General features: G+C 42.9%; 1 protein-coding gene across 1 annotated transcript in view; it reads left to right on the forward strand.

Moving 5' to 3' along the window:
• NDUFAF5 (NADH:ubiquinone oxidoreductase complex assembly factor 5) overlaps positions 1-27,079 on the forward strand; it is a 158,486-nt gene that overhangs the window by 67,454 nt on the left and 63,953 nt on the right. The window contains exons 4-5 of the mRNA XM_086927726.1: positions 19,533-19,580; positions 19,701-19,804. Of these exons, the coding sequence (XP_086783852.1) occupies positions 19,533-19,580; positions 19,701-19,804 (152 nt within the window). The remainder of the gene's footprint in view (positions 1-19,532; positions 19,581-19,700; positions 19,805-27,079) is intronic.

The raw sequence follows: 27,079 nt of genomic DNA on the forward strand, positions 1-27,079 counted from the left end.
AACAGTGTAGGGATGTTGTACTAGCTGGTGACAGAAGGACTCTGATGCTCTGTTGATACTGTCAAGCCCATGCTTTTGACAGCTGACCCATCACAAACCACAATGCAGTCTTTCCCTACTATAAATATTTTCAAACAAGGTCCTAGAGACATTTATTTCTTGAGTTCACTAAATACTTAGGTCTTTTCTTCTCCCCGGTTAAAAGATTTTTCAAAATATATCTCAATGGTTCTACTTTTCTTGTATAGTTATTTAACACATTTTGCATAGAGTACCGTCAGTTCAAGAAATAAAACAATCTGTTCTTTTATATTGGATTCCTTTGCTTTACCTAAAGTTTTGGCACAGCTATTTTGGTACTTCATTTTGCTGCTGCTAACACACTATCCATGGTACTCAACTTCATCTAAACTGAAACTACTTTTGCTAAATTTCAACGTCAACTCCTTTGAAAAAACATTCAGAAAGTTTCCAAGCTATTAACATGCTTTCCTTAATTTCTTTCATACATTAGTATATAATCCTATAATGCCACAGCTTATTGATCCCTTCTAATGTTTACTTTACTAGGCATTGGAAAGCAGTTTGCTGGTCCAAAAGGCGTCCTTGCTTCTAAAACATTCCTTGTTGAGTGGCAAAGACAGTAAGGTATATAGGGCTTGATGTAGTAATGGATTTTACAGTGGCAAAGACTGCCATTCGCAAAATCAAGGGTTTGCAACACCAAAATCCCATTTTCTTATTTACTTAATTAATTTTGAGATTTGGTAAACTTTTATCACTTCTAAAACGGGCTTAGCAATAGTTACGGATTCACAGTTGGGGGGGGGGGGGTGATTTATTTCGGGCTTTCCTCCCAAATTGAGATTCTCTACTATATATATTAAAAGTTTGCAACAAAATTCTGGCCACAAACCATTAAACAGTTACTCAATCCACATTGAGGTGGTAAATGTTTGTCAAAGGAGTTGCTTATGATCATTTATGGTGCAGAAACTGGGTGAAAGTAGGAGAAGTAGCAAGAGAGACTCCACCGGGGCCCCCTACCCAACTTTGGTATCAGTCGCACACACACCCGAAGCATCTGCACATTGGTGTCCTGATAAAATACCCTGTGTCTCCTCCTACCCCCTAATAGAAGCAGTGTTCATATCAACCACACTGACCAATTTGCCTAAGGCGGCCAATCGTCATGGGGCTCCAGTAGGTCCGCCAGCATGGCAGTCCAGACCTGTAAATCATCAGCTAGTTTGTTATTCCTCCAGCATTTATGCATGCAGCTCTCTTCAATCACTGCCCAGTCAGTCATGTCTATCACCCATTCTCTCCCCCTCAGAGTGGCCTGGAGACAGCCAATGCATAGCCACTCTGCATTTGGCTTAGATCAACCCCCAATACCAGAAATCTCCTAATTAGGCCCTTCTTTTTACGCATTGGAATCGGGCCTAATAGCCATTGGCTGGGTTCCCAAGGGTCCACTCATTCTGTGGCCTTGTTCAATTGGTCAACTGTGGTCACATTCAGAACATCCCCACATCATGTGGAGAATGGCAGCTCACTCACTCAAACTCCGGGGACAGGTAGACTCCCTCCCCTGATAAATGGTTTGCAACGTGATGGAAGTGAACCATACTTAATGGATAACATCGTAATTAATTCATTTCGACCTCACATTAGCATTGGCTGTCTGTACCCCTGCATGCACGCTCTCCCACTCCTTATCTGTAATCTGTTCCCTCAGTGCCTCTTGCCACCTGCTCTTAACCAGGAACGTGCACTGTAGGGCATCTTCTTTGAGTGCCCTATACATAAAGGAGATCAATTTACATCCCCCGGCCCTATCGAGTAAAGTGACTTATGTATGAGACTCTCGGGGGACCTCCAGAAACGAGGTCCATAATCTCATGAGCTGTGGCTGCTATTTTAGCAAACTGTAGGAATTGCCCTCGGCTTAGATTAAAGGTTTCCACTGCTTCCTGCAGTGTATTGAATCTATCAATTGGGGGTACAGGTCTCGTAGAGTGTTACAACCCCCCACCTGCTATCGATCCATCGCCATTGTGTGAGCTGTTTGAATGAAAGGCGCAGAGACCATATAGACATGTCGGGGTGTAGGGATCACGATTCAACACCCGGCGGACCACCCCCTCCCAAGCTTTGCACACCTATCCCATCACATAGAGGCCCGACTTAGGAGTTCCTGTGCCCCAAAATCAGAAGTTCGAGTAGGGGCATCTCATCACAAGTGCCACAGAGTAAATGCTTCTACCACTCCCCCAACCCCCCCCCCCCCCCCCCAAACCTATGTATTGTGCGTTGGAGCTGCGTGGCAAAATAGTATAGTTCTACATTTGCTTTTTATCTGCCTCACGTCCCCTCCGTTCTCAGGCCCTTCGCTTGGTCCGAGTCCCTCGCTTCAAGCTCCAGCGGCTGGGAGGTAGCTCTTTTACCGTGAAGGCCAGTTCGGCCTGGAATGCACTCCCCTTGGAGCAACGCTCCATTCAGGATACAGTACTGTTCAAACGGAAACTGAAGACACACTTGTTTGTTTAATTTGGTTTTTCTGTCTCTCTCCTTCTGTCTCCATCTTACCTATGGCTACGCGCCGGGACACTCGAGTATCAGTGCGCGCAATAAATTATAATAACTTAACATAACAGTTCCAAACCACCCCTCTGCCAGATCCGTTTAAGAGTTAGCAGACTAAACCCCATTCTACCAGCAGCCATGATCAAGTCAACAGATATTCTATCCAGTTCAATTCAATATTTCCTCGCGATATCAAACAATGCGCCTGAAAAACTTAGAGACACCAGGGCAGAACATTAATTTTCACAATCATGGTGTCGGGGGAACCATGGTCCATTCTTATTGGAATATTGCAAAATGTAATTATTTTTAGGTCGAGCGTAGCGAAGGACCTCTTGTATACTTTAGTATACCTATTTGCTTACTGAATATGGGGACAGGAGTCGGACGTGCATTTTCCGTCTCGGATTTGGCCTCGTGAGCACGCTTTTGCTGCTGGCTGTTTGCTGCGAATGTGTGCGAGCGCGACTCTGCCATGCGCCTTGGAAACCGAAACCTAAGAGCCGCGTGACGTGAGCTGTCTACGGTAGAAGCTCACGCGCGCGGCTCTTAGGTTTCGTTTTGACTTGTCTTTTGTTTGAACTCAAAATGGTACTCCGATCAGAGCAATGCGCTGGACCCAAGCAATCCTGAAGCGGAGGGGGGAGAATTGATCGATCTGACTTGCTGTGGGACTCGCACTCACTCACGTCATTACGGCTCTCTGGCGCCACCTCTTTAATAATAGGAGCACGCCTGCTTACTTGACAGCGGCGCTTACTACAATGTATATATATTTTTATCGTTAACATGTAAACAACGAAGTAGACAATAGAACTGTGCTTCTCTCCATCTCATAATTGAAGCCCAGCCCTCCTATCCAAACTAGACTAGCTTGGAAGGATAAACGAAGGACTGAGAGAGGCCAGCGCCTGCGAGAGAGACAGCGAGAGAAGAGGCAACGAGAGAAGAGACAGCAGATTCCACATCTGACATCAGTAGGAGGTAACTCGGTATTCTAGACAGTCGAGTGGGTCTTTCCTTAGAAACATCAGTATTCACGCATCTCACAACGTGACTCCGTTTAACATAGTTGTACTGTAAAGAGCGCTGCTAGTTCGGCCCTCAGATTTGCCCTCGTTGTGTCCCTTTAAGCATCGAGACGCCCGCTCGATAAAGTCACCCAAGCTTGTCACCCCTGCCCCGCCCCCGCAATCTGCAGGACCAAAAGCTGTTTACAAAACGCCACTTTTACTGGATTTTCAGATTCGAGAATAATTAATCCAGTCAAAAGCACCTGCACAAGTTGGAATCCTGGCTTATAAACAGAGCCAGGCTGAGCAAACCGCGCCAAGGCCCTGGGCAGCTGGTGGAAACGCACCCTAGATACACACATTCTCTCGGCGTCCCACGGGATCTGTGCAGTCACGTTTCTTCTCTCTCAACCGATGACCTTGCACCAAGGCTTTTCACGTTTTCTGCCACTCACCCCCCAGTGCCCGCCATTGCTATTCCTAAAAGGGACCTAAAAGGGAGAGGCTTGGGACAGGTAGGTCCATGAGCAGACCTGTCACTGACAGGACTCCAATCTTGCTGACGTCCCAGAGACATTGAACAGGAAATGAACAGGAAAAAAGCACAAGGCCTGGTTTTAACGGTTCTCTTAACCATCCTGTAGTACAGCCTGGTACATTCCTCCCGATTCCATCTAGTACAGCATGCATGCTTGCTTACAAGTGACGTAACGATGAAAGGGGCGTGTGGCTATGCAGCTGGGTTGTTGGAAGGCACAGGTGGAATGGTCAGTCAAGTCGTGTAAAAAGGGACCCATATAAGCTGAGGACTTCCCTTCATATGTGCTATATGATCAGTTTTTGGGGGTTATTTTTCATTAAAGCCGGATGCACAAAGCCCCTGTGTTCACAGGCATATTTGCGTTTGGCTCCTATTGCTCATTTCCAATGGTATCTCTCAGTTTCTATGTACACGTTTACAGAAAGTTAAATCTCTAGTTCGTTCTTATGTTAATGAAACGCGCCTCTCTTCAGCCCATACTCTCACCCCAGCTCTCAGGAGGACCCTCGTCGTAAGAACAGACTCGACAGGAGGCGTATGGAAATTGCCCAATCGTTGGCAAGTGCGAGGTGAAGCAGGCTTGTAGCTCTGATGGTCTCAGAAAGCCAGCCTAACAGGTTGATGTTTGCCAAGAGAACGAAAATAACGCCATGTATCAGAGAGCTATGTTAGCTACACAGCTCGAATAAAAAACGATCCAGCGCTTTCCAATGAAAACGGGGATACCAGAACATACGCTTCATTGTTTGTTCCTTCAAGTTGTGTAAGTCTTGCTGGAGGACGCGTCATAACTCTTGCAGAGACCATGTTTGAATCTGTGCATTCCCTTTACAAAAACAGAACAAATACCTTTCATAGCACAAGTGCTCTGTGGCATCAATGAAATAACACCGAATGTAAGTCTCCCCAGCTCAGCAGGATCAGCTTTAAATATATTTTGACACAAACTCACTTCCTCCAAACAAAAAAATGTAATTGTCTGAGAAACACAATCTGTGCCACAAAGTACAGTTTTCATATAGATAAATACTGTAGATTTGACTTCCAAATCGCTTGCAATCTAATCAAGTACGCATATGTACTGCTCCCTCAATTGACACATTGTCTCCCACAAGCATAGGTATTATCATCAAATGCCAGAGGTGGCCACCGTAATGCCAAGGACATCACAATAGGTCAATAATGGATACAATTTAGCGAATGCGATCTTCTCAATACTGGTCGTTAATGAACTTACTGGGAATCAACTATTGGAACTGTATGTACATATTTTTTAAACCTGATATTTTTATTCTTGCCTTCTTAATTAAATTATGTGATTTTATTGCATTTTCCAAACCCATACGACTGCTTGTAACTCCTTCCCACTTACCGCCATACCATAGTACCATGAATTGTTGTTTTAATGCATTATGTATCTTTTATGGGAACATATTGCCGAAATAAAGATTTGTTGAATCGAATTGATTGAATGCGATCTTTGTGATAGGTCTGGTTTTAATGATCCTGTAAGCGCGTTCGTTTCACTTTCACCGCCGCTTGCACGGCGTCACATGCGTGCGAGCATTGCACGTTCAGTTTACTTTCACCGCTGCTAGCGCAGTTCCCCTGCTGCGAGCATTGAGTGAGCGGGTATCCTTGGGAGGATCCGGCTCTCCTGCCCTCCACTTCCCCCACCCCCAGAACTCTGCCTGGGCAAGCAGCTAAGACTGAAGTCCCTCTCATTCCTTTTCGCTTCACTAAATTTATTTAATTTTTATTTAAGGTTTTTATAGAGCGCGTAGTCACCCAAGAGTATCCCAGTGCTATACCTCGTAATCCAGAGGGGAGGGAGAGCAGAAGAGTTTGGGGGGTTTATGGGAAGAGGAGAGTTTTGAGCGATTTTCTAAAGCGGAGGAGGTTCCGCTCAGTTCTGAGTTTCAGAGGAAGCGCGTTCCATAACTTTGCTGTGTGAACCGAGAAGCGGCGACCTCCTGAGCGGGCTTTCTTCACTCTGGGAACCACAATGAGGTTTCCGTGGTCCGAACGGAGCGCTCTCGTCGGTCTGTAGGGGGTGATACAGTTCCTAAGAATTGGGGGGCCTTCGTTGTGTAGCACTTTGTGATCCAGGCAGAGGGCCTTGAATGCCACTCTTTCCCTGATCGGCAGCCAGTGCAGTTTCTTCAAAGCGGGTTTCGCAGAAGTTCTGGCCGGGGTGTTCGTAAGCATCCGGGCAGCGGCGTTCTGGATTTTCTGTAAGGTCTGGAAGGTGGCTTCAGGAGCTCCCAGATATATGGCGTTACTGTAGTCCAACCTGGACACAATCAGGCCTTGGTCTAGCAGTTTCCGGGAGTTGAAGGGGAGGAGGGGGAGCACTTTCCTACATGACCTTAGAAGGCCGAAGCAGACGCCAGCCGTCTTCCTTGCCTGCGTTCTAAAGGTGAGATCTTTTTCTAACCACATTCCCAGGCTCTTAACTTCTGTCTTGGGGGCAGGAGGTTCACCAAGACAGGCGGGCCAGATGTTCGGGGGTAGAGAGGGTTCTTTTTGTCCCAGGAGTAGAATCTCTGTTTTTGACCCATTAAGTGGCTGAGTCATTCATCCATTGGTGTATTTTGGAGAGACAGCCGTGTAAATTGGAGGGTTCTTGCTTGGGGTGAGATAGAGTTACCACCAGCTGAGTATCATCAGCATAGCTGATGATAGTAACTCCAAATGGGGTGACCACGTCCTCCAGTGGGGCCATGTACACGTTAAATAACGTGGGGCTTAATGACGAGCCCTGGGGCACGCCACAACGAAGGGGGATGGTAGGGGAGCGGCTGTCATTTTCCCAGACTTGGAAGGAGCGTTGGCAGAGAAATGATGAGAGCCATTTAAGGGCTATGTCTTTCACTCCAATGTTTTCCAGGCGTTGAGTTAAAACCTGGTGGCTAACCGTGTCGAAGGCCGCACTCGGGTCCAGGAGGATCACTGCCACTGATCCTCCTGTGTCAAGAATGTCTCTGGCCTTCTCCACTGCTGCAAGGAGTGCGGTGTCGGTGCCCTGACCTGGTCGGAAGCCCGTTTGGGAGTTCTTGAATAGGTGGTTAGTTTCAAGGAACTGTGAGTTTTTTATTTACTAATTTCTCCGCGACCTTGCCAATCCAGGGGAGGAGGGAGATGGGTCTATAGTTTGATAGGTCCTCAGGGTCTAGGGAAGGTTTCTTAAGAAGTCCTTTAACGACCGCCTTTTTCCAGCTTTGAGGGACTTCGCCTTGGGAGAATGAAGTGTTGATCAAGTCGGTCAGCGGGGGCACTATGGTGTGGGTGATTTGTTTAAGGAACCGTATCGGTACTGGGTCACTGGGGGCGCCACTCTTGACAGAGGCGGATGTGGCGGTTACTTCCTCCATGGTAACCGGGCCGAGTGATAAATTGACAGTTACTTCTATAGGGTAGATGAGTATTTAAAAATCTTTTTCGTCCCTGCTGTTTCCGTCTTGTAAAATGACTTTAGCCTTCATCCGATGGGTCCTGGCGTGATGATTGTAAGGTGAGCAGGAGGGGTGGGTCTGCGTGACTTCTGACGCCGGGGCATGTCTCTGCGTTATCGGGTCTGCCACCGCGCGACTGGCATGGCTGGCATCTTTAGTTCATGAAGCCGTACACATGCTCTGTGCTGTACACCGAAGCATTAAGTAAAGGCAGCAAACATCACTTTAAGAAGTGCAGTTAACGTCAATACAGGCAGTGAGACTCCCAGCACTTTGAGGCATAATATGTAGAGGAAATATGTTTAGGAGCAGTGGGTCTCCGTTTAACCCCGACTGGTGTAGGGCCTGAATGACCAGAGAGTTGCTTTCATTTTGTCTTGGGGGCAGGGCCTAGCAGTGTAATGGAAGAGGTGTGAGAGAGGCACATATTATACACAGGGACGCCTATTCATTGCCCGCCTATTACTTTTAATTTATAGGATTTTTTAATATTCAACCTATGGGTGTCCTAGAGGTGGGAGGATGCCCACAGGTTAAGAAGGAGAAAGAATCTGAGTGTATGAGTGACAATATAAAGTCTGATCTCAGAAACGTCTGACATCGTCAGCGAATGTGACATTACACAGTTTCATCCCCGATCTGTCGGTGCTCCGAGGCCACTCTAGTAGCCTACGCTGGGATTTACCAAACACGCATTTGCAATGCAATAGGACTCACATTTACGCGAGTTTAAGCTATTGGCATTGGAAATAACAATCCCTTTTATTTATTTGTTTTACATACCAAAACATAAATAAAAGGCATTGTCATTTACAATGCCAATAGCTCAAACTCAAGTAAATGCGAGACCTATTGCATTGCAAATGCTTGTTTGTTTTTATTAATAGCCTTATTTTCTTCAAGGATATCGGACTGCTTTAAGAAGAAAAGGTCTGCGTTCTTGGAATGCATTCACAGGGATGTGGTGTGCTGTCCTTGTAGTCGAGCATTCCTGTGATAGTATCCAATCATAGGGGTTTGCAAATTGCAGCCTGCTCAATTCGTATTCATCCGAAAGTTTGACCCCTTACACTTCCCTATTTTTTTACTCAACTTACCTATAAATAGGTCAGTTCTCAAATTAGATGCTACTCGCAAAAAGTCTGGTCGCAATTTGCAGCTATTTTTCATGACCAGTATCTTTGTACATCTGACCCTTAGATTCTTCATCTAAAACTATCTGGTGGTCTTCACTAGCAAAGTCTAGTGTGGAAAAAACAGTAGCTCCATTTATGGTGGAAACCATTTCATGCGAGTTTGAAAGGGATGTGAATCAGCCCACATTGCTCATTCAGGCTATGCAAGTTTATGAATAGTCTCAATTCCCAAGTGTGTTTTAACACACAATCTGACAAACCCCTGTTTACAATTCACTTGTTCTAAGTTGGCTTACCTGAGCTATGATGAAGCTATGATCAAATTTACCAGTGTGGTATCAGATGCATTGTTCCAGAGTCCTTCTTTGTAGGCCATTGACTGTGGTGGTGTTTTGCATTCCTCTTTGAAAGGAAATGTTCTGTCATCACAATGTTGTTCCATTTTTCACTGATAGTTGCGCAGTTCACATGACACTGACTGCTGCCCGAGTTCAGCTTATTTCAAGCTTCTTATACCCTTCTAATGTCACATTATTAACACGATTTTTCACTGACAGTGCTGCGCAGTGCGCATGTGGCTGCCATCTGGATAAGGCTTAAATTGAACTACTTTGTTTCCACTGATATCACAACAATCTTCCGTTCTATTTAGATCCTCCTGGAACTACCAATTCAACTGCTCAGATCAGTAAACCAACTCACAATGATAGCTGCTTCACCAATGCCTTCTTATGAAACTTGGTAATGCATGTTTACAGTCCCCTTAGTAGTTGCATTTTCACTACGCCACTGGACCTCACATCTTGCTGCCTTTGGGGCATAAGTATCACTCCTTCTTGTCGCTTCTTTAAGATGATGCCACACAAAAGTTTGTCAAAAAGATTTATTCTCATTTAGGGTTCAATACAAAGGAGCAAAAGGGACAACGTCTGACATGCTTACCTGCCTTAGTGAAATGTCCACTCTGATTCAGTCTCAAACCTTCCCTCTCACACAATTCTTGCATCACAGGATTCACATTCTGAAATTTATCCAGGGTGTGTCCTGTTTTTCCTGGGATTAGCAGTTTGTGTTCAAGCCAGCTTCAAAGGTTCTCCCCTGAACCCTTACCCATGGCCAGCACCCGTTGTGGGTTCCTGGCTTTTACCTACATCCTTATGCCTTCCGTGTTTTATGTGATGTTCCTATCGCCCGGCACCCCAGGACATACTGTTTGGGGTCAAAGACAACAAGAGTCATGTTTATTGTGCCTATGTGCTAGTAGGTCCACCCTCTGCAGCACAGAACCTTAGGCTGCCAGTTCACAGTTCCACATTATGGACCTATGAAAGAGCTTTGTCTGCAGTTAAGGTAAGATTTTTGTCTATACGTTCATGCTGATCGAACTTGTATTTATGTTACATTAATGGAAAGTGACTTTAAGGAAATGCTGTGAGCTCTGCTTGCATTAAAGACCTGATTAAGGCAGGGGAAACCCAATTTACCCTTGTAGGCTTGGGCACAGAGATATAAGTAACATAAACACATCAGTTCAAAACTAAACATCAACTCCTGACAATTACGACAAACAACCAGAAAAATTAATCAACAATGGTTGTGTGCTCGTGCCAACGCAACGTTGATGGAGATGATGGGAGTGTCGACGTTTCGGTCTATGATGCTGCCGTCATGTAGACCATCATCAGGACCAAAAAATTAATTGCTGGTAAAAAAAACCCTGAAAATTCACACTTGAAACCTTCTCTTTGAAATGAGAAGTAGCGAACGGTGAAACCGGGAAGTGGATCTGATCTACGGCGTGTTAATGGACGCTGTGATGTATACCGCTATTTGAAAGTCGTCATGAGTAAAATGCCGAATTAAATTGAATTTCTTGTGGTTCAGCGATTCTCTGTACATCGACCGGACACTGGTAGCAAACCCTGCTACCCGTCTCCGGCCGATGTACACAGAATCCCATTGTTGATTAATTTTTCTGGTTGTTTGTCGTAATTGTCAGGAGTTGATGTTTAGTTTTGAACTGATGTGTTTATGTTACTTATACCTCTGTTCATAACTTTTTTGCTCAAATTTATTTTCTCACATATCTCCCCATATTTCTATTTGTAAATTGTATTACTAAACGTATAAAAAGTTTTATGAATACATTTTTATTCTCTCCGTGTATCTTTCTCCTTCCAGTGATTTATTCTATTTTCTGTTTTTTCTTCACACGTGATATCCTGTTGATACTCTGGAGTGCGATAATCTAAATATGACGCCTTACTGAGTATATTTGCTTTCAGAATCAAGTCCCTTGTAGCACCCCATGACCTTAATGCATTAAAGACCGGCGTTCCAGTATAAAAAAATTTGTGTACACATTTTTGCAAAGTTTAACAATTTCGAGCTACCTCTAATGCTAAAACATTTGGATAAATTGTGCAATTCCATGTATCATTTCGCTGAGATATCATTTTACTAAAAATGTCTTTGATACATGCTAGTAGTTCCCCAAAAAATTATATTATTCATGGATAATCAGTGTAATCCAGTTTCAGCAAGATTATGAGAAACATGAAAATGAACATGCTTTGACAAAGACAATAGGTCTGCAGTGTTTGCCGGCTTTTAGTTTTGCCAATGTGTATATTGCTTTTACATGATTTTTGTAAAAAAAAAATTCTTTGTAGGAGCTACCGGGCCCTTACTAGTGTAACAAAAAGATTGACTAAAAGCACACATTGCCACTATCTAGATCTTCTGTTGTACAGTGTAAGAAATTGGCTCTAAATATACTGGACCAAAGTAAGGTACAGTGTGTATAGCGTCCCCAGTCCCCAGAGGTTAAAGTTAGATATAACCTTACTCTAAAGTGGTAGTTTGGTCGAGCAGTAATGCAGTATCAGAGGATAGTGTAAAGCATTTGTTGTACACACTCAGTCAGCAAAAGGTTTCACACACTAAAGAACTGAACTCTAGGCCAATTGTTTTTATACCAAAAGATATAGTTGTTTTACTTTAGAACCAACAGGTATCAAAATTACTTTTCTCAATATGAGTGACTTTAGGTAATTACTTTGCAGAAAGGCAATAGACTTTGTAAGTACAATAGCTACATTGGTTGCAATAGGCAACACAATTCTGAATACTATTTAACATTGAGCTCAATGGGGTTTTCCTACATAAATGCATTTGATTACTTTAAGGATTACTTTTCTAACCACAGGACTGGATCCTGGATTCAGTACCGGGACCTAAGCTGTAAACAGTTAAATAAAAGAGTTTTGGTTACAGTTGTGATTTTTAAAGAATATAAATGTATTTTCAAAGTTGACACAAACTTTTCAGTGAAAACCAAGCAATGTTATCCTATGGAAGGAAATTCAAGTCACCGGTAAAGTAGGTTCTCGTTACTTTTGTAATCTAGTACTGGACTCCTAGGTTCAGCACTGGGACCTCTACCTAAGACAGGTAAGTAATTACGGTTTAATAGTTGGTACGATTTTTAAAGAATGGTTTCCTATTAAAGAAAATGCAGGTAACTGGTAAGTACAGTTAAGATTACTTTTGCGGTTCAGTACTGGGCTAAAAAATACAGTACTGGCTTCTCTCCTGATCACACGTGAGTAATTCGAAATTTCAAGTGAAAACCAGTCAATGTTAACCTATGGAAGGAAAGTGAGTTATCGGCTTTAAGGTAAGTACTCGACTGGTGGAGTTAAGGTTCTGGGCATAGACTCGGGGGTCTCCCAGGGTCGGAAAGATACAGTAGTTACACCCTCAGTGGCACAGGGGCAGCCAGGTGCAGAGAGAGTAGGCCCAATGCAATCCATTGGAGGGTAGGGAGCCTTTGGTTTGTGGCTGCAAGCACGCGGCTGTGGGAGCTGGGCTCCTAGTCACTTACTCAGGGCAAGTGGGGAAGTAGAGTAGAGTAGTTGTTGCACTCCCAGCGGCACTCAGGCGGCTGGGTGCAGGGTGCTTTTGAGCCGTCGGGCGCTCAATGTTATCCAATGGGAAAGTGAAAAAGTGAACAAAGGCTGCAGACTCTGGGACGGAGATTCTTCAGGTGCGACCACCGCTTTGAGAGGTAAGTTGGGATCTTGGAGAATAGGTAGGTACTCCAAAGGGAGGCACAGGGAGTGGCAGGGCGCCGGGTGCAGAGGTGTCTTTTGGTGTCGGGAAATCTTACCCTCGCCTGGTCGCGGTTGGAGGGGTCCCTGGTTCTGAGGCTGCAGGCGTCGTCTGGTTCATTGAGGAGGATCTTTGGGCACTGGACTTCGGGTCCCAGTCGCCGGGGGGATGTCCTCGTGGTCTTGGGTCACTCAGGCACAGGCCGGGCTTGGCGGGTGCAGAGTGGGCTGGATTTGCAGTTCCTGGCTGGCACCAGGAGTATTGGTGTTGGAGAAGAACCACTGCTCGTGGGAGTCCCAGTCTTTTGGAAGGTTCAAGCCAGGCAGGTCCTCAGGGCTTGTCGAGGTTGCTGTCAGCAGGAGACGCCAGAGTCTCACAGGAGCAGGTTCAAGAATCAACAGGCCTGTAGGGTTCTGGGGCCAAGTCAGTGGGCGTCGTCCTTTTGTGAGCAGCTGAGCGGCAGGTCTTCTTGTTTCTTGGTCTTCTTGTTGTTGCAATCGGGATCTGAGGAAGGAAGGTTCAGGGTCCCCCCATAATACTAAATTTAGGGGCCTTACAGGTAGGGCAAGGGCAGGGACCAATGGGTCCCTGTCCTGGGGTGGGTACACCCCCTACCTTGCTCCTCTCCTGTGGGAGGGGGGCAGGAGCCTAGCTGTGATTGGCAAGGCTGCCCATCTTAAAGATTGCCTGAGCCCGGAGTCGTGCTTCACCTCTCCTCCCCACCTGAGTGGGGGAGGCTGCATAAATTTCACCGGGCACAACATCCGTACTGCCTTCGGGGGTGCGAGGAGGAGGGGGTCCTTTCTGCACACCATCTGGGACTGCCCGAGCGTGCTGGAATACTGGAGGCAGGTACTGCTCACTATCGTCCAAACACTGAGAGTCTCCCTCCTGCCTGAGCCCCGTAGATGTCTTTTGAACAGATGGGAACCAAACGATCTCTCACGCCATGGTCAAATCTGGGGGACATTAGGTATGATGGTTGCTAAAAGAGACATAGCACAGAAATGGGGAGCGACTGAGGTGCCTACACTAGCACACTGGTGTAGGAATATGGATGTCCTGATGCTCACAGAAAGAGCGGTATACGCGGCATACGCGACGAGGGTGAGTCTGGAACAAGATCTGGATGCCTTGGAATACATATAGGGGGGACCTGTGTGACCCGCTGCCTGAAGATGACATTTCCGGCTCCGATGATGAGGTAGATGAAGATGAAAATAGTTTATCCTGATGGATCTGAGTAGTTGTGATAGCAATTCAAAGTGAGTCTCACAAATTACCAACTATGCCAGCGTGGGGTGGCCGGTATGTGCATACCCGTATGTGAATGTTTTATGTATACTACGACGTTACCAATGATGTCTACTGCCTAAGTTAACGTTTGTTTGCTGTTCTTAATGGTTGAGTTGTATAACTTTACACTGCATATGTTACAACAAAAAACTAAATTAAGACACTAATTTATCTGTAGCCTGTATTGACTGAGAGTTGCTAATGCTCCTTACATACGCCGCCGGACCCAAGGTTGTCGGCTGAGCGGCTGTGTTGAATCACCCTTACAAAATAGCAATTGAGTTACAACGCGGCCGGCCCCTCGGGTTGCAGGCCTGAGGCTGTGTAATGATGATGATCTACAATAAAGGTCTTTAAAAAAAAAAAAAAACCAGAGAGAGATCGGGCGGTGTTATGTGCGCAGAGGCAGTCCGAGAATCGGAACTCCAATGAGTGACTACTTCTAATCATTCTCGTTAGCGCGCCCTGTGCTCTGATTTGTCACTGAGAGGGTGATCGTATCATACATGTACTGCTAATGATAGCGTGTACCCGCGCATACAGTACAAATATGGTTTGACGTTACGCGGCGCATCAAAGGTTAAGTGTGACGTCATGAACGGCGCCCTGTATGCGAAAGGCGCCAATGTTTCTACATATATTTATATATTTAATGTACATACTAAGGGAAGATATTATTTGGGATAACTATGAACATTTTTTTTTTTACAGTTTTAACAATCAAATATTACTTTTAAAAACAATTACACAAATCGCGGTAGAACATCATGTGTACTGGTATTGAAACAGCTGCGTAAGCGCATCATAAGCGTACGTAAAGTCATGTGACTAAAAGGAGATTTGATTGGTTCATAAGTTTTCCTATTGTAACTATTAAGTTCTGTCCCATTATAATCATTCGACTTTGAGTTTCTAAGAAGAATCATTTCTTCTTACAATTTTTTCAAATAGAAGGAAGATCATTATTAGAGTAATGGACTCATCTTCCAGCAGTTCTTCAGAGGGAGGTTTCATTCCTGAAGAACCTCCAAAGAAGAGGAAAGAAGCTCTAATTTGGCAATTTTTTACTTTTCCAGAAGGGAAAAAAAGGTTAATGCTCCAAAAGGAACCTGTAAAATTTGCCAAACAACTCTTTCAATGGGTGATCATCTAAAAAATACTCCTTTGGCACAGCAAATATAGTGCGACATGTGAAGAACTTGCACCCCAATAACTTTGCTCGAGCTGCAAGACGGAAATTGCAGGAGAACCCACCTGCTTCTGCAACAAGCCCATCAACTACTGCAGCAGAATATTCAGCAAGCAGTCCACACCCACAAATTGATCCTGATTTTTCTGACGTTAAAATTGTATGCATTCATTGCGATAGACTTTTATGTTATAGGTAGCCGTCTATTGATCTGATAAAACGCAGGATGCAGGAGCATCGCTGTCCTCAACATTAGTTATTTGTTTTTTTTTTCTTTCTTTTGTTCCTGTTTGATACTTTTTAGGTTCCAGTTCAATTTTTTTTAGTTTAAAATAAAAAACTTGTTGACAAAACACAAAAAAATTGAAAAGTAAAAACAGAAAAATAACTGTTCTTTTTAGAACTACCTTCACTGGTCAAAGAAAGAACTATGGACTAGATGTAGGTAAATCAGATTTACTGATTCATAAATACCGAATTTTACCGATTCGGTATTTATGAATCGGTAAATCTGATGTAGGTAATTATTCGGTAACAAATACCGAATCGGTAGGATTCGGTATTTACCGATTAGGTAATTACCGAATCGGTATTTGCCATTGATTCCTATGGGCCTTGAAGCCCATAGGAATCAATGGCAAATACCGATTCTGTAAAAATACTGAATTGCCAAGGGGGACAGGGTGTCACTTTGACACCCTGTTGCACCCCTGTTTCTGGCTTGTGTGCCATGTGACACACATACATGCCCTGAGGGCATGTCTGTGTGCCACATGGCACAGGTGTACATGCACAGATGTGCATGTACACAGGAATTCGTTATTTACCATGCAATAGTATTACATGGTAAATAGCGAATTCTTAGGGGCCTGTGGCACTGTTTACTGTGCCACCTACATATTGATTTACAGAATCTGTAAATTTACCAATTCGGTATTTTACAGATTCTGTAAATTTACTTAATCGGTAAATTTACCGATTCTGTAAATCAAAGGCCCCCTACATTACTAAACCCAAATACCGGTCGGTAACGGCCTAAATCGGCTGTTACTGACAGGCATTTGGTCTCCTACATCTGGCCCTATATTTCTATGTTAGTGTCTAAGTTTGTCAGAATGAATGTGTAGTTTATAAATGAATGAATGAATATTTTACTAGTGTATGGAGAATGTGAAAGTGCAGAACTGTAAGGAAGTGCTACAGCATAAATCTATAAGGTGTTTGCCTATAGTATACTGTAGTATGTCCGAAGCACTTGAATGTAACATATGTACATAAATATGTTAAAAGTCTGTGCTTTAATTGTTGCTGGTGAAACTGTCTGGGTGAATTTGTATGTGTGAGGGGTGGATTTACAATCCCCTTGTGCCTCTTTTACACAGCCGTTGCATCACTTTTGTGACACAGCGGTGATGCAAAAGATGTGCCATGGTGTGTTGTATTAAGAATGTGATTCATCTGGAGAGTGCATTACATTGTAAAGCCCTGCGCCAGAAGGAGGCTTTCCTGTGCAGGAGGGGGTGCAGCAACGCCTCCTAAAAGTGACTGAGTGAAATGTATAACATTTCATTCAGTTACTTTTCATCTTATGCTGCGTCAAAAATTTGCATATGCTTGAAGCAGGTGTAAGGATTGATACAGCATTGTTAGCATACGGCCCGAGAGCTTTGCTGGAGTTGTGTTATGGTTGCAATCGAAGTCAAGCAATAATTAATCCCAAAAATATTTTGCAATTTAGTTTTGTTAGTATTTTATAATATGAATATGAAATATAATTAATAAAATAAATATAAATATATAAAAAATATAAGAAATTAGTATAAAAAGAAAGACATAATAATTAATACATTAATAAATTATGATTTACAAAACCTTTGAAATTCACTGAAGAAACCATAGGTTTCAGGCACGTTATAGTTAGGAATTAGTATTTAAAAAACCTTAGAAATTCACTGAAAAAAACATGTTTCATCCATTAGCTGGACATTTCTCTCATACAAAACCATTGAAATTCCTCCGTTATAGTTAGTTCAGCTAACTAACTTGCGCGCCCGCAATGCACTGCTGATGACGTCAAATATTACATTACTCATGACATGGTCAGTGACCTCACTCATGACATCACTGATGACATCTCAAATGACATAACTTATGACATCACTGATTACATCATCCTTGTGAAAGAGTGGGAGACCTCTTTTCAGCGTAATATAACCTTTGATACACACATTGAAAAATAGAAACTAAAAATTTCAAAACAATGGAGATACCAATACCAGTTACAACAACCTGTTCAGTAATTCCAACATCTACATACACATCCACTCATTCACCAGCAGTTCTATATAGTCAGACATACATGTACTCACTCATTATATGTACTCATACACCTATACATCCTGTTACACACAATACTCATCCATAGTTACTCACACACATACTCACACATGCAAATAAACGATCAAACATCCAATTACTTGCATATATAGCGATACACACACCCTACACTTACTTCTACAGAAACAATGTCTTAAACAATCACTTATAGAAACACATACTTATTTATATAGGAACTCTTCCAATCTGTCATACTCTCACATATACTCACTTATAAACATCAATACTCACATATACTAGTTTAAAACATATGTAGTTAGTCATAAAGATACTGTTGAGACAGTCGTTCACTCATTAACACACCCATACACACACTCATCCATTGATACAGTCCTGCACAAATTCTGTCTTCAAAATACAATCTGAACTGGGGTGGCTGAGTGAGCGAAAGAATGGTGATGGAATAAACCCAGATCAGTTGACTGGGAGTGAGTGTTTGATTTGCTCAAACGCTCCGTCCATCATCCCCTTTTGTATCACTCCGTCTTCAAAATACATACAGTGAGTCAGTTATTCATGCATCTATGCGCTAAGTAATACCCCCCACTAAACCATACAGACACTCATACTGATACTCAAAAATCATCTAATAGCCCATATAGACACTCATGTAGCTACTCGCCAACCCATGCAGACACTTCTACACAAAGTGAGACACTGATACAGATATTTATATATTTAAACATTACTCGCTAATACATGTATTCAGTACGAAACACTTAATAAGTCAGTTATACAATCAATTTAAAAAAAAAATCCATTTAGACAGTTATTTTCCCATTTATTCTTTCATCGACCTTTAGATATACATATAAAAAAATATTTATTTTTCAGAAAGACACACATTAACTGGATGATTTCATCCGTGATATCATCAGTAATGTCATTTGAAGATGTCATGGGTGATGTCACTGACCATGTCATGAGTGATGTAATATGTGACGTCATCAGCAGTGCATTGCGGGCGCGCGAGTTATAGTTAGCTGAACTAACTATAACGGAGGAATTTCAATGGTTTTGTATGAGAGAAATGTCCAGCTAACTATAACATGGATGAAACCTAATGGTTTTTTCAGTGAATTTCTAAGGTTTTTTAAATGCTAATTCCTAATATAACATGGCTGAAACCTATGGTTTTTTCAGTGAATATATATATATATATATATATATATATATATATATATATATATATATATATATATATATATATATATATATATATATATATATATATATATATATATATCCTTACTGCTAAGAATAAAACTGCAAATGATGTAAATGTAAATGTAGTATACTTGTAAAGCGTACAGCTGCCCCAGCAACTGGGCGTCCCGGCGCTGTATAACGCTGTGGAACCCTTCCTGGCTCTCCCTGTGAGATGCCCCTCCTGGGCACCCCCAAGGTGAAGCCAGGCATCCCAGTGTTGTTGGGGCCGTTGTGGAGATTAAGCAAGCTATTGCCCAGAGTTGCAACGTGGGACCCATGATTAGAGTAGGTGCCGAGGCGAGAATTATCGAGTCCACGGACATTGAGCCCAAGACCCTGAGTACCAGATACGTCCGTAATAATTTGAGCACTGTAGCCCGCCTAGGGTTAATGGACGACTGCAAAATAACACCAGTTGATCTTTTTTTGTTGCCCTAATGATCTATGCTTTGTGTCTTTCTTTTATAGACAATCTCAATACTTTCTCCAGTGTCTATGTTATCAATGCTGTGTAGTAACTATGATGCTTGATATTCATTATAATGTTACATAATTTTCTCAACACTTTTTTCCCTTTTTTGGCACCTTATTTAGGAAACGGTTGAAAACCTTTTTGCGGTGGATATTTCGGAAAATGCTCTGGTATGTTGCCTCTTGTTTCCAATGTTTTGTACTTTTTATACATATAAAGATTATAATGAGAACTTGAAAAGAAACACAGTATGGAAGGGAACATATGTATTTTGCTATATTCTTCCTTAGAAAAACGTAGTGAAAACTGAAATTCCAACTTCCTGCGTCGTAGCTGAGGAAGAATGTCTTCCTTTCAAAGAAGACACCTTTGATCTTGTTGTTAGTAATTTAAGGTAAGGAACAATTTACGTTCAAGTTTAATTGAAAAGCAATTCTCACTGTGGCACGACCTTTTAAACGAAACCCTAAGCTCAATTCCTGCATACCGGTTTTGTATTTGCTTTAAACAACTTTCCATTAGTATAATTTTACTTGTAGGGCTGAATAGTAGCAGCAGTTATGACAGTAGTGAAACTCCTAATTTTCATATTGGTTAATGCAAGCTATATTGCTGGTATAGCATAAAATAAAAAACATTGATTAAGAAACAGATCTTTAGTGCAAATTGTCCCATACTGAATCAATGTTTTAGGCAATCGATGTTAGACTAGAATTTTAACAAATCGCTGATAATCTTTATGGGCCTTATTAGGAGTTTGGCAGTCTTCCGGTAGGACCGTAGCCATAGTAGTCCCAGTTCGACTGCCAAGCCCGTGGTCTCCTGCCCGCCGAATTCCAATAGGAATCCATTGCTGGTGGTGCAGCGGTAGGAATGTTTGGCTCATAGGAGAGCCTTAACAGCTTAGCACTGGCGTGACAGCGCCTCCAACACGCTTATGCATGGTTTGGCATGCACCATGTCATGCATGCCACAGAGGCCAAATCATGTGCCCCTTGCACAAACACCCCCAGGCCAGATTTGCCCAGGGACCCGTTGCGGGCCCCTTTACATGCCTTTCCATCAAGCATTTCATGGTGCGGTCCCCACCATGAAATGCTTGGTGGAGGAGGGTCGTAATCTGCTCGACGGTGCAAGCATCGGCACTACCGCAATTCCTGCCTGCTTTCCTCACTGCCGCAAGATCCTGGATCCTGGTGGTGGCGACCGTCCCACTGCCACCATCGTAATCGGACGGAAGTCCCAACGATGGCAGCGGCCAGACAGCCTGTGTGATAGAGCAGAATATTGCGCAAGACCTAGCAGGGCGTCTCAAAACAACAAATTTTACTGTGAGAAAATGCCTCTTTGCAGAAATTAAACAAATTATTCATTGCTGTATTTAAAAAAAGTTTTTTCCAATTATGGATTTCAGGCAGTTTTAAAGATCGATTTTGCAGTTTCAGTGAATCAAAACGCACATGCACATATCACTTATCAGAACACCCATGTCAGTTCTGAAAGCATCTTCCAAGTCTGGTGTTCGCATCTAGATACATTTTGTTTAACTGTTTTTTTCTGGTCTCTTTCAACCATAAGCAAAGAATTCTACTGTGTGTGGGTGTTTCTGTACCTAAATGAAGTCTTCATGGTCTCTTGGCATGTGGGATTTTGATACAAACGTCAGTGAACTCCAAAGTTTTTATTTCCTGTACCTTCAATTTTAGAAATATGATTCTTTATCCGTAATTGTATTTGATTTAACCCACACTTATCCTTCCTTCTTCACACTTTTAATCGATGCAACCAAAGACAAGGTAAGAACACCATGTATGTCTCTTGTGCACAACGAAAATAGTTTGCAAATAGGCTTCACTGCATATGCAGTGCTTCTGACCAAGCACTTTCCTCAAGGTGTAGCATGCTACTTCTCTGATAATGCATTTCGTATTTGGCAGCGGGGTAAGACTCACTATACAAAAGCATTTACAAATACATATTTAGTCAAGGACTTAAAGATGAGTAAAATTATTTTCGTGGCACAAGGCCAAGATTGTGTTCACTAAGTAAACTAGGAATTTTAGTTTACGTGTTGCTATTGGGTCCCTCGCAAACTAAACTATTGTCTGCTTTGAGAAAATAATAATTGCTTACACACCTCTGTCACTTGCGTTTCAGATGCAATTCTCCCTCTAATATTGGTAGTTCAAGATAGGTAAATTGTAAATGCTTCCACACCTTTTGTTTCTTGCCTTTCACAAGCAATTTTCCAAACATTTATCAGTGTAAGAGCGATTCAGCAGAAATACATCTGTTATTAGTCTTGCAAATGTTTGGATTAAAGGACTGTAAAATAATCCCCTACTGATTATGGACCACTTAGGTGAAGAGGGTAGGATTGTATTTCTAAGGTAAATATCTCAACAAGTATCCCTCTCAACAAAATAATCAATGTTGCTACTTTTCCCATATTCAGCCTGTCTCACATCATACTCTCCACTCTGCATCTGCATGAGGTATGCTTCTTTCTGCGAAACATACATTTTACAATACAAACGTCTCATTTTAGTTTTCAAAGGCATCCATCGAACTGCCTCCCCTCTCTTCCTGTTAATTACAGCCTATACCCAATTCCACTTGTAATAATTTGCGAATCTGTATATTCTTACTGTACCTAATAACGTTTGATATTTTGAAAATCTTCACTTTCTAATTGGTTAGTCCACTTTCCTGGAATGTCCCTTTTCAACCGAGAGCTTTCCTGACTCTGCCAAAGTTCAAAGGAGCATTAGAGCCCACATTTTGGCTCTTACGAACCAAAAGCAATTTAAATTGCTCCTCGTTCTTCGTTCTCTTTTTTCCGTTTTTGTGATTTGTACTCCCTCAACTCAGTTATGGCCCTAATTCTAATGTGTACATTCCTGTACATTGAGAATCAAGTGCATGCTATGAATTGTATGAGCATTCAATCCATTAATGCATCAGTGTTTATTATCACATCCCTCTCTTTCATTCACCTTGTTGGTATGTACCATCTTGTTGCTAGGAACAGCAATATTGTCAGATTTTGTTTTTAAATTTAATTTACTAAGTGATAGGGCCTGCCTTTGCTACCTGACCAGGCTGGTGGTGCATGCACTTCAGGACTGCTGTATTATTGGCTAAACAGAAGAGGGGCTTTTCAGCTATTTTTCCAAAACTTCAAAAATCTTTCTTTAGTCTTAAATGTGCTATGATAATAGTTCATAGCAAATACTGATGGGCATGTAGCCTTCTGCCCCCAAATTGCTTGACTCTGACTAGGTTGTAGGTGAAAAGGATTTGAGAGGCAAACCTCAGCATTTTAGAGGGTTGGTAGGACTGGATAATCTTAAGATTTTAAGAGGTGCAACAGTGAAACACATTGTGGGCCTGCTCCTGTTTTTTTGAAGATAGCCTGTCTCACAAGGAGCTAATTAATGAAGCAAGTAAAACGAAGCTGTGACCCCTAGAATGTGTTTGATTTTCAATTAGTTGAGTAAGGTAAGCCAATAGTCTCATCAGTTTTTGAGGGTTCATCTGCTCAGATGTGAAGATTACCCAGAATGATCTGTCACTTAGAGATTGAAAGGATCGGTCAGGTGAGGTGAGTAAGGTCTCTTGAACGTATGAAGACTGTTCGGTCTGGTGGTAGCTTAGGGTGTCTGAGGGCTGGCAAGGCATTTAGCAAGCAGATATTCTAAAGTCTCATGGTGTGCACCTTCCATTCCCTAAAAGGAGTCAGGCATGACAGACAAGGGTTACCCCTCCAGCATTCAGCCTATTTGTAAGTATTATTTCAGTGTTAGTAAACGGGGTGTCCAGTATGCGAAGAGCCGGCATCTTTAAACCTTATTTCTGTGATTAGTAGGTGATCGGAAATATAATCCTCATTTTACCTTAAACTTTCCCATAGTAGGCTGTGTGGTAGTTCGTCCATTTTAAGCATGCCATTGCCATCACTACCATCGTTTTTTTTTGTTGTTTTTTTTTTGCCGTTTGGAGTGTATGGGGATAGGAGTCCGACGCCTGCGTTCTAGTTTGTTGTTATGCTGTTAGCTCGAACATCAGCAAATACTTCCTTAGCGCAAGAGCTGTTAAAAAGAGATCTAGATCAGGAAATATAGCATACAGTGGCTTCAACCATACAGTGCCAGATGCGGAACATCCAGTTGGAAGCGATACAGTACTATTCAGAAAAGTGTGTGTGTGTATGTGATGTCTAAAATGCATCTACCATCTTGCCGTTTAAATAAAGCTTTGTGCTTGGTCTGACACCATAACAGTGAATCATGGTGGCATATAAAAAGCCAGCACCAACTGCTTGAGACCCTTTTTTCTGGGGATACGTGGGTTTAGGCGATTAACAGTCATAGTCACTCTGTAACTTCTTCTTCTTTTTTTTTTTTCTTTTTTTATTGTTTTTCTTTGGCACAAGATATACATATAACAATAAGAACAATTTGCTGTTTCGTTTTGCAAACATAAATTATCTAAAAGCATTATATAGATGGTTATTGAATGGCTATTCAGGTGGCCTAATGGGCTGGCGGCTTTTATAGCTGGGTTGCAATTATCTTTCGGTCCTGTGCCTAGTTGTAACATATAACGTGAAACCTGTAACATACAAGCGTTTGGCAGCTGGTTGTGGCTCGACCGTCGAACACTGTGGATGGGTTTCGCTCTTTTTGCTTTTCTCGCAGCTGTCTAGGGTGGTTTGTACGGGTCTAGGAAGCTATCTAGAGATGACCACATCTCTCTGTTGGGCTTTCTCCAAGGTGTGTATCTTAGTGCAGTGGTGAAGGCTCCTCTTAGGTATGTCACCCAATTCAGCCACCCTTTGAAAGTGGCCTTGGTGGTGTTTTTCCACTTGGCTAGCACAGTTTTTGCTGCACTACTTAGGAGGAAGTCGAGAAGGTTTCTGTCTCGTTGTGAGGTAACGTCCATGTTGAAGTGTGCTGTGGTTATAGTGCCAAATTCTTGTTTCAGGATGCAGCCTAGGACCTTGTTAGTAAAGTCGAACACCTTCCTCCAGAAGGTGCTGACCTTGTTGCAATAGAAGATGAGGTGGGCTAGGTCTCCTTTTCCTTTTCCACAGTTCCAGCAGCTGTCATTCTCTCTCAGACCTAGCTTCTCTAGTCGCACTGGTGTCCAGTATACTTGATGCAGCAGCCAGAAGTTTGTTTGGGCTAGTACCGGTGATATCATGTTACGTGTTGGGGACCTCCACATGGTATGTAATTCTTGTTCTGTGAGTTTCGCGCCTATCTGTGTTTCCCAGTAGCCTGTACTTTTAGCGTTGAGCTTTGAGTATGCTGGGCGGAGGAGTTTGTACAGGTGAGAAACTTGGTGGCCGGTCTTGTTTGTTTTCCATGTATTGGAATATTGAGGGAGTCAGCCTGTTTAGTTTTGCTTTAGTGACTGCCGATTTAATAGCCAGAAAATTGTGTAGCTCTATGTCTGGGAGGGCGTGCTTTTCCTTCATGTTGTTGAACGTGAGGGGCATGCCCTTCTCCAGCTGAGCTGGGTGCGAAAGGCCTAATTGTTTCCATGTTGTTATGTCTAGGGGTCTGCCTCTGTATATGATTTTTGGATTTGCCCAGAGTGCTACCCACAGTGAGATTTTGATGCTTATCTCTAACTTTTGGTCTACCTTCAGAAGGGCCTGTTTTGTTAACTTGAATATCGGGTTCCCTTTTAGTGACTGTTTGTTGGTGGTGAGGAGGGTTAGTGGGTCAGCGTTGTTAAGGATGGCTCTCTCTAGTAATAGCCAGGTAGGAGTGTATTGCTGATTTTGTAGTACCCAGTGCATCCCCTGCCTGGCCACAAAGGCAGTCTGGAAGGTTCTCAGGTCTGCTACGTTGAGGCCCCCTTGCTCTTTCCTCAATCTCAGTTTCGGGAGGCCTATTCTCGGCTTTTTGTCTCTCCAGATGAATTTGTTAAGTATTTGGTCTATTTTTTTGTGGAAGTCGTCTGTTAGTGCTAGGGGAAGCATGCTGACTAGGTAGTTGACAGTTGGGGTGATCATCATTTTAACTGTTTCTATTCTTCCCCACCATGTGATAAACTTGGGCGACAAGTTTTCCAGAAGCCCTTTTATCTTGTCTAGGGTTTTCTTCTCGTTTTGTTCGACGGTGATTCTTAGGTTCCTCCCGAAATTGATTCTTGGGTATTTGACAGATCCCGTTTGCCAAGCTAGCCCTGAGTCTCCCATTACCTCTTTAGTTGTGTGTATATTCAGTGGCATACATCTCTGTTTAGTTTGTAACCCGAATGAGATGCGTAGGTGTCGATGGTGTGTATGAGAGCCGGTATGGACTTGGCAGGATCTTCTGTTGTAATTAGTAAGTCGTCCGCGTTGGCAGCTAGTTTGGCTGTTGTGGTGTTAAGGTTATGCCTGCTATGTTCTTATTTGCTAGGATGTACCTGCTCAGTGGCTCTAGTGTGGGCGTGTGTGATCCTGAGATGAGAATGTCGTCTATTCTGCTGTATGAGTTGTGTTGGTTCGAATAGAAGGTGTAGTCTCTGGTGTCAGGGTGCTGTAGTCACCACGGGTCCGCTAAGTTAAATCTGTTGCATAAGTTTGTTAACGTCTTATGGGATGCCGGGGTACGTGCTTGTGTTTTTGATTGCCTATCTAGGGTTTGGTCTAGCGCCATGTTGAAGTCTCTCGCCACAACTGTCATGTTATGTGAACTGTAGGTCTCCATTTCCTTAGCTACCCCCTCCCAGAATGGTGTGTCGTCGGTGTTTGGTGCATAAATGTTTGTCACTAGTATTGTCTCCTCACCTCTTTTCAGCTGCTTGATCAGTAGTCTGCCTTAGTTATCTTGCTGCACGTTCTCAATGGTTATGTTTGATTTACTATTGGTCAGGGTAATTATCCCTCTCTTTTTACCCACGGCCGGTGTGCAGGCGACCTGACCTATCCATCTAGCTTTCAGCTTGCTCGCTTCAACTGTGGAGACTTGTTTCTTTCAGCAAGATAATGTCCCCCTTAGTCTTGGCTAAGTAGTCTAGTACCTTTTTCCTCTTGATAGGGTGGTTAAGACCTTTAACGTTGAGGGAAATGATCTTAAGGTCTGTTGACAGTGTCTTGTTATTAGACTGTCATTTTTAATACTGCATTGGGCTAAGCTTGTTCTGACAGTTGCTAACCTTTCCCTGATAGTTCCTTGCAGTGAGGTAGCTGCGTGTTTAGGATCTGGTTTTCTCAGTGTTGTTAGCGGTCGATCTAGTATATTTGTATTGGCAGCAGCAAAGACCTTGACAGGAAGTACATGACTAACAAGACATACATGACAAACAGGTCGCACACCCCCCACCCCCTCCCCACTTCATTTTCCTCCTCCCATCCCACCCTCCCCCTCTCAGTACTACTTTGTGCTTTGGGCGTGCGACAGCAAGGTCCCACCCGTCCCGTCTTGACCCCGGGATATTAGGGTTAAGATATTTAACAGCGTTCTGACATAAATTCTCAATCTGGTATAGTTAAAGGATATATTGGTTAGTGATACAGTAATGATTCTCTTGAGATAGATTTTGTTGCAAGTCTTTGCCATGGAAAGTCTTTTTTCTGAGGTAGCTTTAGGGACATATTTCCTTAGACTGTATGTGAGTTCGGTGAGGCCCTTCTTTTGCTCGATGGAGCTGAAGCTTCCATGTCCTGGTT

This window comes from Lissotriton vulgaris, chromosome 6, assembly GCF_964263255.1.
Source record: "Lissotriton vulgaris chromosome 6, aLisVul1.2, whole genome shotgun sequence".
NCBI lineage: Eukaryota > Metazoa > Chordata > Amphibia > Caudata > Salamandridae > Lissotriton > Lissotriton vulgaris.